The sequence below is a fragment of the Acanthisitta chloris genome, unplaced genomic scaffold (genome assembly GCF_000695815.1).
Source record: "Acanthisitta chloris isolate BGI_N310 unplaced genomic scaffold, ASM69581v1 scaffold13241, whole genome shotgun sequence".
NCBI lineage: Eukaryota > Metazoa > Chordata > Aves > Passeriformes > Acanthisittidae > Acanthisitta > Acanthisitta chloris.
Genome location: NW_008656565.1, coordinates 1 through 14,287, shown reverse-complemented (window position 1 = coordinate 14,287; position 14,287 = coordinate 1). Strand labels below are relative to the sequence as shown.

General features: G+C 41.1%; 1 protein-coding gene across 3 annotated transcripts; it reads left to right on the top strand.

Moving 5' to 3' along the window:
• Positions 1 to 8,575, top strand: ZNF396 (zinc finger protein 396). Of its 3 annotated transcripts, none has more exons than XM_009084385.1 (4): positions 1 to 210; positions 2,870 to 3,443; positions 5,173 to 5,296; positions 5,726 to 8,575. In XM_009084385.1, exons 1-4 carry the CDS (start codon positions 109 to 111, stop codon positions 5,775 to 5,777), a joined length of 852 nt encoding a protein of 283 aa, XP_009082633.1. In that variant the 5' UTR covers positions 1 to 108; the 3' UTR covers positions 5,778 to 8,575. The 3 variants fall into 3 exon arrangements, with proteins under 3 accessions (XP_009082633.1, XP_009082634.1, XP_009082635.1); XM_009084386.1 differs by having other exon boundaries at positions 109 to 210; positions 2,870 to 3,317; XM_009084387.1 differs by lacking the exon at positions 5,173 to 5,296 and having other exon boundaries at positions 109 to 210.
• The last annotated feature ends 5,712 nt before the right edge of the window (positions 8,576 to 14,287 follow it).

Sequence of the window (14,287 nt, the reverse complement as noted above, 5' to 3'; positions counted from 1 at the left end):
CTTGGCGACTGAGAGCAGAGGTTGACACCCCCCGCACACCCCCCGCACATAAAGGAAGCACCTGTGTTTTTGGTAACCAGCACTGACTTTGTTGTTGCAACTCGAGACATGGATGTTCTCCCAATGTGCAGCATCTTCCAGGAACTCCAGATTGTGCACGACACGGGTTACTTCTCAGCCTTGCCGTCCCTGGAGGAATATTGGCAACAGGTAAACGAGGATGTCGATGTTGTTGTTGTCGGGGATTTTTTTTTTTTTTTAAGCCGTATTAAAGGATGAGCGGATTTAAGGAGGAAAAAAAAAAAAAGAAGCACCCAAGTGTCAGCGAGGAGTTTGGGGAGAATTCAGCACAAATGTGTAGCGATGGTTTGAAGCAGGTGTTTCGGCTTTGAATAAACGGCTGTTTGGGGGAAAAGTCTCGAGGTGGATGAAGGAGCTGCACATCTCCGTCTCTCCTCGTTTCCAGCCCTGCCCGGGCTGTCAGCGCCCGCTTCCCGCTGCTCTCTGCCTGCTCCCGAGTCCTGCCAAAACTTTTGTGCTTGTACCAGCTCCAGATTCCAGAGCTGGCTCTCTCCCTGCCTTGGCCGAGAGCTGCTTTGCGCCCTGTGCTGTGGGTTGGTGGTTTTTGTTTTGTTTTCTTCTTGAGTAACGAATTAATACTGGTTTGATTCTGTCATTTCCCGGCCGTGCTGGGGGAGAGAGCCCTGCAGGAGCACAGGTCTTTGTGTGTCCTGTGTGTGTCCATGGGCTGTTCGCGCAGGGAGCTCGGCCGAGTTGTCAATTCTGTTTTCAATCCTGTGACAGCGATTCCCTGGCGCTATTGCCCTGGCCGGGAAGGGGGACGAACGGAGGCTCCTTCCCTTTCATGGACAGTATTTCCTCGCTTTGTTTTTTTTTTTTTTCCTTGGGTTTTCTCTCTTTAATGTGCCCCGAGCAGGGGCTGGCAGTCCTGCGGGGCCCGGGTCAGGTACCTGCTGGCTGTGCAGGAGGACGGGGGAGCCTTTCGCAGAAGGTTGAAATGCAAAGTGTTACAACCTTCACTCGCCTGCTAATTGTATGCAATGCCTTTTTTTCTCCCCTTCCCCCCCGTTCCTCTTTCAGGGCGGCAGCTCCGTGTACGTGATTGAAATGGAGCTAAGTAGTTTCCTTCAGGCGCTCGGGCTCCTGGCGAGGCTCCAGTTCGTTCCAGTCGCCTTCAGAGGCATTTAAACTGGGAGAGAGCTTCACTCCATATTACTGATCCACCTCATGAGGAATTGAAATTAGCCGGGAATAGGAAAGTTTAACAAGATCTTCATAAATGCTTGTTTTCACGGAAAATCAAGGCACTATTGTGCTGCCCTTGTCGAAACTGCTTTTTGTTTTTAACGTGCATTGCGACCCAGTTCCCTAATTACAGACAAACACATAAATGCCGTGTGCAGCAGTCGCCTTCGTTTTGAGGGTTGTTTGGGGGTTTGATTTTGGTTTTTTTTCCAACTTTTGTCCACACTCCGAGCTTGGCCCGAGCCTGTGACCCACTTTGCTGGGGAGGAAGGAGGCTGCTCCCATGGCAGATGGGAAGGGGCTCTGGGGGGAACGTGTGGCATTTCGGATCAGGTTTTGCTACCGGGCTTGGAAAAGACGATACTGCTAAAATTAGTAGACTTTGGCATGGAAACTCAGTGTGTCCATTCTCTGTGTAAAGCTTCCATATGGATCATTTCCTGTAGTGGAAAGAATAATCCCAAAACATCAGCTTGTTGCCATAACAGTTCATATGCTTTTTTTTCTTTTGTTTGCCTTTTTTCCCTGAAAATGGTTAGAAAGTCAGGAGGGTGGATTGAAATTGAAAACCACGGTTTCACCCATCTAGGGTGGTTTTGTTTTTTGTTTTGTTGCGTTTCTCCAGAGGAATGTGGTTCGGGGGAAGTTGCCCATGTACTGTTGCATGTATATTTGCACAGAGGACTTTCTTGGCAGATGGTCAGGTTTTTAAAAGGAAGTCTCCTTTGGCATTGCGTGAAAGAAAGATGACTCATACAGTTGCACTCTTGGCCAGTAGATAAAGTTCTTGTTCATTGTGGGACTCCCAGCAGGACCTCAGAGTAATTTCCCGTTTTGCTTCCTATAGAACAGAACATTTCTATTCCAGAGCATTTTTTCTTCCTCTCCTCTGACGCTGAAGTTCTCTGTGTTGAAGTTGTCTGTGTTCCTCTGCACACGCGTGTGAGCAGTTTGAGTTATGTGGCATGCATGCCACTGTGGTTGGAAATGACATTCTTTGAAAGTCGAGTGTGCTGTGTTCTCATGCACAGGAAATGGGAGGATGTGTGCTGCTCCATTGATGTCCCCAGAAGACAGGCTGGCAGCTCTGCAGCCATGCTTAAATGTGGCTTTGTTTTCTGACACAGGGTTTGGGTTTTAACTGCGTGTCAGGGCACATTGTGTTCAGTTGGGTCATTTCAGCCTCGTGTTTGAGAGAGATACAAAACAACTTGAAATTGGACGAGGTGCAAGAGCGACGTGTGGTTATTTGGTGTGGTTCTCCATGATCCTTTTAAACATCAGCCTACTGAAAACACAGATTTTGTGATGAGAGTGATGATAATTTGACTGAGTCATTAGAATGCTATTTTGGAAACTAAAGCTGACTTGCACCTTCAGCTGTGCGTTTGAACTCCTGCCCAGGACTCAAAAAATGATTTCTTTTCATCGTAACAGTCATCTAGTTAAGGTTTGAGGAGCCTTTAATTTGTTTTGAATCTAGAAACCTCAAATCAAATGTACTACATTCCTTCGTGCTTTTTGAAGTGTAAAATACAATTGGTTTGGTTTTTTTTAAAGCAGGCTTGTAACTTTCTTTTTTTATTCCTTCTGTTTCACCCAGACATGTTTGGAGCTGGAACGGTATCTTCAGAGTGAACCCTGTTATGTTTCTGCATCTGAAATCAAATTTGATAGCCAAGAGGATCTCTGGACCAAAATTATTCTGGCACGTGAGAAAAAGGAGGAATCTGAACTGAAGAACACATGTGTCCCAAAGGAGGACAGTCTTGCTAGTCAGAACTTAGAGACCAACAGTTTGAATTCTGACGTGAGCAGCGAATCTTCAGACAGCTCTGAGGAGCTCTCACCCACGACAAAGTTTACCTCTGACCCTATAAGTGATGTTTTGGCCAGTTCAGGAAACTTGAGTTCATCTGTCACTTCCACTCCCCCTTCGTCTCCCGAGCTGAGCAAGGAGCCTTCTTCCCAGATATGGAATTGTACGCCGGGTGAGTTGCACTCACCAGGGAAAATTCGTACTGGTACTGCTGGAAAGACTGCAGAAAAAGGTACACCCACCAACGGTGACACCTCGCCAGATGGCAGAAGGCGTGTTCACAGATGTCATTTTAACGGGTGCAGGAAAGTTTACACCAAAAGTTCACATCTGAAAGCACATCAGCGCACTCATACAGGTTAGTAACCTTATACTTACTAAGAGTTGGCAAGTGCTGTAGGGAATACCCCTTGATGGTGGTTGGTGTCCCAGTGTTATGCAATCCCTGGGTAGGAGCCCAGGTTTGGAGAAATGACATAGTAGTAGAGGCTTATCAGCATTGATGACATCACTTCCTCATTCTCCTCATAAGCAAGCTGCAGCCAGGAAAGCTGGTGGTAGACTAGTTTTCTCTCATAGCAAATTGAAGCTGCTCAACTAAGTAGGCAGTATTTGGGAAGCTGTAGCAGCACAGGGTCTTCAGAAGCAAAGGTTTAGCCAAAGTAGATGCTAGGCCTTTCTGGATGGTTATTTCTAAAGCAAAAGTGAGCTGTGAGTTTACTGCTAAAACAAGGAATGTCATACCTAAAAATCAGTCAGATCACTAAAAACTTAAGCTTGTTTTCATACTTCAGTCTACATCGGGTTTATTCTATCAGACATTCCAATGCCTTGATTATATAAAGTAGAGTTATCGCTGTAAGTCATTTGACACTTTTATGTGCCATCGTTATCAGCAAAAATATTGGAAAGCCACAGTGTGGTGTTGTCCTTTTAACATACCTGCCCAACTGGACTTAAAAATGTATGGTTTACTGAATATCATCCCAAAATATTGAGCAACAGCATTTTATTGTTATGAAACCTGAACTAAAAATAACAGTCTTGTGTGTTATTAGGAAAGAAAGTGAGAAGATAGACACTTTAGGGCTTTTGTAAATATTTTATGGTCAAAGTAGTGTGCTGATTTCCTTGTTTGAGCATTATTATTTGACATCTCTTTATGACATCACTTAGCTACGTAGAGTTGCGCCTTGGCTCAGTAGTGGTTGCTTGATGTGAGGAATTGGGCTGGTGTTCTTGGTGTACCAATCCAAACACCTATATGAGTGGCTGGGTTTTCCCCCCGTCCCTCCCCGCGAAATATGGGAATAAGAATTCAAGGAAAAGATTCTATTTTGACTCATGAGCTCAGCATTTTGTGGCTTTTATGGGATGTCTGAGCAAGCTCGAATGATCCCACTGTTGTGCAGAAGTCAGATAAAACAGGATTATTTCAAGAGGGAAGAACAACTTCCAGTGAAACATGGTGGTTAAGGAGACATAAATAGCTGCCAGTCTCAGAAGTATTGCGGAACTGGTGTCCTGGTGCTGTCTGGCTGAGAACGTTCCTGTGAATGGAAGTGGTATTTCTTGAATGCTGAAGTAGCTGTGTTCAAAGTGGTGTGCAGGCTTTTCCAAGAATAAGTGGCTCAGCAGAAAGGGGGTTGCATGTTCTGCAGATGAGTGAGTGACAGAGGACCTAGATGCAATACAGTAGCCTAATGGCACTTTGGAGCCTTGCTCTGCTGTCTTTATTCACCTTTGTCAGGTCAACAATACCTGTATGGGAGTAACCTTGCCATTACAGATGAACAGGAATGGTAAAAGGTTGGATTCCTTTGTTTCCTGTGAGCCTGTTTAATAATTATTTTTTTTTGTAAGAATGTGATTAATGGAAGTGCTGCTGCAGCAAAATAGTTAAAAGGGAATCATGGATGAATTTTGTGAGCTTTCTTTGCCTACATGTTCTGAAGCATTCAGATAGCTTAATAAAATTGGCTGTCTTTGAGGGGTAGAAGAGAAACCTTACACAGAAAATGAATGGGATAGCACCTATCTTTCTTTGAATGAGGTCGTGACTAATGTGTAATCTGCTTTCTTTGTAGGGGAAAAGCCTTACAGATGTTCATGGGAAGGGTGTGAGTGGCGTTTTGCAAGAAGTGATGAATTAACCAGACACTTCAGAAAGCACACTGGTGCCAAGCCTTTTAAATGTAGTCACTGTGACAGGTATGTGACTGAAATGCAGCCTTTTAAATTTAAAGTTATTTTTAATGCTTGCTGGAAAGCAAGTCTAGACTGTGTTTTTGTTTGTGTAGGAATTACTTGGGAACACAATGCTGTATGGTATTTTTAAGGGATTGTTGTATATTTAGTCTGGAACAAAAAAACATTTTACTAATCACTGGGAAGTGGTTTGTAGCCTGATCTTGTAGATGAGTGTTGTGAAGTCTCTGGTGTTACCACCCATCTGCAGAGCTTCTGGGTGCTCGCAGACACCTTGAGTACTGCCATGGATACTGGGAATGCCAAATCCTTCCTCCAGCAGCTGTGTTTTGGAGTAGCAGAACAAGGGGGGGTGCCTCAGCCACGCGTACCGCGTCATGCATGTGTGCCAGCAGCCATGGGCTAATGTGCCCCCTGACTCTTGCCTTGCAGGTGTTTTTCCAGGTCTGACCACCTGGCCCTTCACATGAAGAGACACCTCTGAATGGGTCAAGAGGTGAATCCTGTGGGCTAAGAGGCGTCAAGGTTGAAGGGCCTTGAGTGGAGGGATGCGTGTTCCAGCCAAAGCATGCCATTTTGCACCCTACCCAGTTGCCTCCAGGACCTCACTTCCTTGAAGGTCTTTTGAGGGCTAATAAGTCATGTAAGAAACGGCATAGCAGCCATGGTGCATGATGTTTGGGATTTCCCAGGCTCATACACTGGTGTCTAACCTTCTGAGTGGCTCCTAAGCCTTTGCCGTGAGCATGTGCACTGAGAATGTTAATGATTGGGCGACTGATTGCGATGAGGATCTCTTGATGACTGTATGCTGAGGCACATTTTTTTTCTTGTGGTTGTTTTATAACTGTAAGAGAAAAAAGTCTGAATGTCTTGTATGTGAGGAATATCTTGTGAGATGGGACGACCACCAATCATTTCCAAGGGGTGGGGGGAGGGGTGTCTGCACCTTCTTAGAGGGAAAACGAGAGGGGAAAGGGGGGATAAAAAGAGTCAGGATGCCAGAATGGAGATGGGGGACCTCCCTTTGCCTGTGTGAGAGGAGCTTTAGGTGTCTGGTGCAGCTATTAAACGTGCAATGTGTCAAGTAGCTTGTTTTACTTGCTACAGAGCTCATTTGTAATCCATTGTATAAGCTGTGTATTTACAAATGTAACACAACTATAACTTTTCATTATAATACAAAGGTTATTGCATGGTTCTGGGGAACTATATGCTTTTCCATTCTTTAATCAGGACTGCAGTTTTGATTCCAGTTAAGAGCAGCTAAAATACAATTGTTCTAATGTTACATAATGTATGGAACATGAATAATTTTTTCTGTTGGGTGGATAAAACCACTATTGGTTAGAAACTGATTTTTCTCATGCAGCTAATTTTTCTCTTATTTATGCCTTGAGGACTAACTTCTGGTTTTCTAGCTGTTAATGCACTGTTGACCTTAATAATGGTGCCTTATGCAAGTGACCTTCTCTTGCAGGGGGTCTTATACAGGGGTATGGGTGATGCATGCTTTATTAAGGCTCTCTTTTCACCTGGCATTGTACTGTATCAAATGTATAATATGAGGGAAAAAAAAGGTTACTTCCAGGGTCCTCCTTCACAAAGACAAATAGAGAGAAAAGTCATTCATGTCAGTACAGTATTTGTTTAACTTAGACAATTTGACTGTGTTACAGTATAATGCATATGCCAGTTGAATACCTGACCAGTTCTGCCACCTTGAGACTTTTTTTATATTGACCTTGCACAACAACTGTGTATATACACACCCCAACTGTACTTAATATGTCAAGTTTTCATACATATTAAAGATACAGAAGTATTAAAAAATGTATTTGCTTAAAAGGCACAAGTTTCACATCTATATATCTAGCTATCTGTTGGTCATACAGAAAGAAACTATATTACTTTTTTTTTAAAAGTGGGCAGAAAAATAATTGTGTATGTATATTTGTGTGTACAGTCTGTGTATGTGTGTATATATATAGATAATATATAAATATTTTTTTTAAAAGGAAAAAAATTAGAACACATAGCTAGAAAATGCCACAGCCCATCAAAATATTCCCTCTCCCCCCAGAATATGGTCATTAAGGAGACAAAGAAATGAAAGATAACAGTTAATTAAAATCTAGCATTTTTAGAGGCTTTACCTTTAGCTTAATGGTATGCTAAAGGCTTTGTTGGCATTCAGTCCTTCTCAGACTGCTGACTGTGTTTTGTAGTTACTAGGTTGTCTGGAATAGCGTACCTGTGGCCATTTAAGAATGATATGAACCAAATATTGGCATGCTAAAAGAGTATTAGCTGTGTGCAGATGAAGTACACTCGGGTTTTGGCCTTCCAGCTTACTGGAGGACCTGTGGGTGAGCTAGTTGTTGTGGTGGAGCTCTAATTTTACATAGTTCAGCTAAAATAAAGACTGTTTTTCCCTAGAGTAGGAATAGTCTGTCCAAAACCAGTTGGTTTTGTTTTGTTTTTTTTTTTTCAAACCGACTCACTACAGTCGATGCAATGAAACATGTGACCTGTTTCTTTTTCTGTTAATTATTGGTCTTGCTTACTCTGCTAATATTTTGGTATATCTTCCTGGAAATGTATGTAGATAAGTGGTTTTAAAAAAAAAAAAGTATATGCAAGTGATCTGGTTCTTTGGAATACACAGGCTTAAATCATTCTCATTTCTTTTTTGGTTTAAATTGCCTGAAAATGCACTTTTTTTAAAATTCTCCCAAACAAAGAAAGTTTTCCGGAAAGTGGATTTCTATTTAGGATTGGGTTTTGTGTTTTTAACTTCTTGTTTGCATTGTCCTTGACTTAGCTGTAATTCTTATAAACAAGAAATTTTTTTTAAAAAAAGGCAAAAAACAAACAAAAAGCCAACCCCAAACAAAAAAATAATACTTGCACTGGCTTGTCTCAATTGTGAAATACCATCAGATTTGTGTGGATGGGGTGGGGCTGTGTGCCATATGTCAAATGCCTGTAATTAATAAGCAAGTACATTTTGTTCAGGTGATAACTGAGCCTCAATCAAGCTGAAAAATAAAAAAAAAAAACAACACTTTTGCTTGAAATTTAAGAAAAAAGTTTCTATTAGTGAAATTTCTTTTTTTGTTTTTGAAGCACCCTGTTATCTAAAGAATCTCTTTGTAAGATTTTTGTAAAAATTTTGTTTTACAAGATTTTATTTGAAATTGTTTTTTGCAAGATTGTTATATTTCTGTATGAATGTATTTTTTATTGGAATAACATAAAAAGAAATTCTTATCAGCATCATGTGTCTGTTTTCATCTTCCTCCTCTTAACTACTACACACCAAACAATGTCAAGTACTATATCTATGCGTTGCCTTGAGTCACACCTGGTCACAGGTACAAACAGTTTTGCATCAGGTCACTCTGTGGAAGACAAGCCCTGTTGGGAAAATCATTTTGGCAGTAGAAACTAAAAGTTCTTCCATATCTGAAAAGCTGGTTTTGCCTCATTGTTTGTCTCAGCAGAATAAATAGTTAATGTGATTGTTACTGCAAGACTGCACCTTCATTTCAGCTCCTTTGTTCTGGAGAGGTGAATGCACATGGGGCAAGTTCTGCATGTGGGAAAGGAGGTTCAGTGGGCACTTAAAGGGAAGGTAAAAAGCAGAAAGGTGATGGCTGGGCTGAATTCCCCTGTCCTTAACTTTTCCTGCAGAATGTGAGTATTTGAGCTGTCTGCTCCATGGGGAAGCAAGCCCAAAACCTTGAAGTTGCAGCTGTGGGAAGGAATGCAAGGAAGGAGCTGCATGAGACCTGCCTAGCCCAGACACACACCTGAAGCAGCTGTAGGGCTGACCTGACCCAAATGCTGCTGCTGAGCTTCAGCCAGCCCAATATAAGCATCTCTGAAACACCTTTTTACAGAGCAGTGGCTCCTCAAAGCATGCCTGGCATGCACACTGGCTCGGGACACATGCAGAACTTGTTTAATACTGCCCTGTGGCTCCTGCTTCCCTCAGGTTGGTGTTCAAAGTCCCTCAACTTTTAACATCAGCATGAGGGAAGCAGGAGCCACAAGCCAAAGCACTGAGCAAAAGCATTGGCAGAAATGGTGAAGTTACATGCTAAGAAACTAGCTTTGAACACATGAATTCAGTCGTCAGTAACTGAATGTTTCATGGATTTAGATGATTTATAAATGGTCAAAAACGATACAGGAAAGAACTGAAGCAATAAATACAGACTGAAGGAGAAGCAATGTGGAGGAGGGACCCTTGCCACCTTCCTCAGTCCTGCAGTGGGCTAGTAAATAGACAATGTGCCTCCATTAGGCATGGCAGAAATGACAATTTAATGAAATTCATAATCTGCAATGAGCGGGATACATTCCATTTTATTTCTGGTAAAAATACCATACAATGAAACACAGATGCCTTCTGGGGAACTTCGTTAAAGTTGCAATAGAAATAGAAAAAGCTACCAAGGTTTAGAGACATTCTTCCTCCTCATCTGTACACGACGTAGAAATGGAAATGTTTTTAAAGAACTTATCTTGACCTCCTTTGAGATTCTCCACCCAAAATGTTCAATGGGTGTGTAATATAGAACAAGGATTGGCAAATTTTTGCCTGTTTGTTTGGTATGTGTCATCTAGGGCTGTGTCTTACCGTACCTTTAAAAAAAAAAAAAGGCAAAACAAGCCTGAAAACTCCTTTATTAAGGATGTTCTTGAGACCACACCCTTTTAAATTTTTTTTTGTTCTACTCTCAGAGAAATTGCCGTGATAAAAACAGCAGTGTGTTTAGGCCAAAAAAAAAAAAAAAGGCTAGTGATAGAGCTGTTGGGCAACAAGGAAACGACAAAGCAGAAAGCAATAGTGCGTTTCAACATGCAGATCTACTGCAGTTTTGCTTAATTCTGGATTTTGAAATGCAGAGCAGAGGGGAAGGGACGTGAATTTGAGGGTGAAGAAGTCAGGCTGCTGAGGTATGGGTACGGATTAGTAGCCTCTGCAAGTTCTGACAATTTTAACTGAGGTTAACAAGGTGAAAAGGAGGACAGAGCCTGTGAGCCAACATGTTAGATTCTTGCCAGAGCTTAGATATGTCATGTTTGTGCAATGGTCAAGATGAAACAGTTAAAATATCAAAATAGAACCCATTTGGGAGTTTGGTTTGGGATATTTTTTTCTTGGGTGTGACAGATCCTGGCATACGAGTGGTCATGCCAGCGCAAGTTGGGCGTATCGCAGTTTATCGATTTACGTAGACAGCTGGGTATTATTAATACAGCATGGCTTTGAAGTTCACAAGAGACAAATGATTGCTGTTTTATTAAACTGGATGCTCACATTGTTTAGAAGTCACTGACTCTCTCCTCTCCAAATCATATTACGATTTGAAATAAACTGAATCTGGAATTTTGCCTGTTAAGGCATGTTGAAAACAAGCTGTATTTTATTCTTTCCTCTTTAGGAGTTGTTCATGACACCTCTGTCTTTGTGTCCATCTTTTACCTTTTCCATTCTTCTCAACATCTTGAGCATTTGCTTTTTATTTTAATTGCACTGAAATCCCTGAGGAATAAAACAACCTCTGTAAATCACACAAATAACAGCAGCACAATTACAGACAAGGACAAGGAAGAGCACTAGCGATTGTTTGAAAAAGTGGCTGAATATTCTCTATGCAGCGTCAAAGGAGTACGTGATCTTACATACTCATAAGAAGAGGGAGAGGTGACATCTGTTAAGCAGAAAGCTTCATGGTCCATCCATTGGAGGTCTCCTTAGCCTTGTCTGGAGAGAGGAGTTAGGTTGACTGAAACAGTAAGGGGAGCTCTAACTGCACAAGAGTGCATGGGGGTGCATGGGTAAAGAAGGTTTCTCCACTTTTTAGAACATGAATGGACCCATATCTTCTCCTCATTCCTCCATTTTTCAAAAATTCCTTGAGGAAAAAGTAGCTCAGATAGGAAATCTCTTCACTACTTCTTCCTCAAGCTTTTTCAGCTTTCTTCCCCCAGGTAGCACTGGTTTATAGAGTTGGCAACAGCACCAATACTCCAGTTCTTTATTTCTGGTGGCAAGAGGTTACCAAGCAGCTCTCACTGCCACAGAAGTCTGTCTGCTTTTGCCTCATCAAATGGGCTTGTGTAGCCAAGAGCCATTAACAGGCACTTCTGAAATAAAGCCTCTGATATGGTAAGAAACTCTGCTGAGATTATACAGTCCAAGGCAATAGTATCTTGGTATTTTTTTCACTTTAGCTCTTTTACCTCTACACTGGCTGTTTCATCCCTTATTCATGGTCCCTAGATATATGGCATTTATTTTTGATCAAACCTGAAGAGATGCTGTCTCATAACCATTTGAGCTCCTACATATAAGAGAGAATGAGCAGACAGAGTATTGCTTTTGCACATAGGTCTGCAGAGGTTTAATCAGTCTAGGATTCATTGGAGCTACCCTGGGAAATAAGGGCTGCAGGTTCTTGCATTAATATTGCGAGGCCTTGGTCAAAAGCTCATTTAAGTCAAGGAGAAATCCCTCACTGAATTCGACTTGCTCCAGACACAGTCATTTTTTCATACAACTGAACCTGAGAAGGAAGTACATTCGAAATCCACCCCACACCAAATTTTTATTCAATAACATTTATGACTATATTTTGTCCATTTCCCGTGGAACATTTGGTATCTGAAGTTTACAAGTACAAGCATTGCAAAGCTGATTTTTTTTTTTAACAGAAATGTGATTTTTTTATTCTCCTGAAATTTATTTTTGATTGCAGACTGATGATAAACCCTGTAATTTGTTCTGCAGTTTCACTTGCACAACAGCTACATAATAATATTGTAAGTTATAGCACTGGATATATTGAACAGCAATCATTTTAATCAGAATGCTTCGTGAAGTATTAGCTGAGAAATTATTAACTGAAGAAATTAACTGGATTTGTAGGATAGCATAGCAACAAAGGTGATCTGTGGCTTTAAAAAAATTGCTGCTTCAGATTCAAGCCAGCACATTTTGTTAAAATGAAGAGAAACATTCACAATTTGCAACTGAGGCTACAGATTGGTTGTGCTCTTGAAATATAGGTTTATAATTTGTCACAGGAAAAATAACTCCATAAAGCAAAACCGCTAAGGTGTTTTGGGATGATCTGTTACGCGGAGGTGTCTAGTGCAGCCACTTTGGATTGGTGTCATGATGGGAAACAGATGGGCTATGTGTTCATGTTTAGCATTTAAGGAGGTATAGAAGGCAATTGGGAGGTGATGTGTTTTGTTAATGGGCGAGTAAAGCCTCATATGTACAGTTAAAATAGAATGTAAAAAACAAGCAACATTTTTTCAGCACAAATGAGGCAATGCAACAACACGCTTAAGTAGATTTATTTGACTTGTTTCACTTTAAATAATTTCAATGAGAAATTCTCTAAATGTTTTTGAGTGGAGATAGAAAGTAATCTGGTAACCACATGTCTTGCTGTAAGCCAAGCTGTTCTTTTAACAGCACTTTCTTTCAATACAATATAAATTTAGCTGGAATTAGCATTGCTGAATATTAGTCCCTCAGTGCCTCACTTGCCAAACCTCCATATTCTTTTTATGGCCTCTGTGTATTTTAGCAGCTGAGTGTGTGGTCAGTTCTGGACAAAGGCAAGTTATCTAATGGGGGTTGGAAGGCAATGTGTTGTTGAATTCTGTAGCATAGCAAACATCTCAGTAATAATTCAAGAAGGTAGCAGATCTGCACTGGATACAGCAATATATTTTTCTTGTAATGTGCTACCTTTTGGATTTCATACTGAATATATCAAAAATCTAGTTATGCATGCAAAGCTGTATTTTTCTGAATTTTATGTACTTCACCTTACTCTATGTTATTTCATTTATAAGATTTATCCTTGAACATGCAGTGATAGTCAAAGACTAATGCTCATTTCCAAGCTTCGCTAGGCAAGTTACTCAGTCTTCTGGGATTTTCTTTATTTGTTTTTGCTAACTATGAAGAGGACATTGAGGGCAACTGGATTTTAGTAGATCCTCACTGTAATTAATTATTCATCAGCAGTAGAAGTATTAGCAGTAGCAGTCAGACATGCAGAGGAGGCTGAGATCTTACTGTGGTGAACCTACAGGGAGAGAGGCTCTTCCATCCAGGCTCTGCCTAATTAGGCCATGACACATTTGGAATTACCCACATCCAAAGAGAAAGAAAGCAGTTTTACAGCCTGTTCTGATGATGTCAGTATTTTTGCTTTTTCTGGTCACACAGATGATGCTGTTGATATTATAATATCAGTATTATAATTCCATTCAGTCACTCTGTCTGTCACAGATGGATTTCTTTGGGACCCATTCTCACCATAATGAGAACTCCCCATGCATTTTGCATTTTTAGGTGGGACCTTGTAATGGCCACCCCTGTCTCAAATGATTGGGATCTTTCTTATTTCATCATTTTGTTTTCTATTTCTAACTGTCTCCTTCTGGCAATAACTTTGGTATATTTCATGTGACTTGCTTTGGATCTGCTGAGATTTCTTCTCAATTTGCAAAAATTGCTAAGAATTAACCTTTAATCCCACAGATAGAAAAGAGTAAATTAGAGATGTAATAATGTTATAGTATTAATGGGATTTGAGCCTTGGTAGGAAATAGATGCATTATTCATAAGGATTGATGGTCTTTAGTATCCCAACAGCCCCTTGTGGGGCTTTGGAGGTATTAGACTGGTCACTGGAGAGAGGGTTGCTCTAATGCTCAGTAAGCTAAACTAAAAATATCACTAGAATTATAAAGCAAAAACTAATCAAATCCTAAATATAAATGTGATGATACAAATCCATCCCCTAGTTATCTCCAGAAACCACCCTGCCTCAAAGGGTTGTCACTGACTTGTCCCTTATTATCTTTAATCAAGCAGAGGAGAGAGGCATTGCAGCCACAGTGGGTCTGTAGAGCAGGTGAAATGCAGAGTGCTGTGCTGCCCACTCTGTGTGT

Bases quoted from the DNA above. Each gene is read 5' to 3' on its own strand.
- ZNF396 (XM_009084385.1), top strand. From the start codon at position 109: ATGGATGTTCTCCCAATGTGCAGCATCTTCCAGGAACTCCAGATTGTG. The intron at 211-2,869 runs GTAAACGAGGAT...TGTTTCACCCAG, and splicing joins TGGAGGAATATTGGCAACAG to ACATGTTTGGAGCTGGAACG. The intron at 3,444-5,172 runs GTTAGTAACCTT...CTTTCTTTGTAG, and splicing joins ACATCAGCGCACTCATACAG to GGGAAAAGCCTTACAGATGT.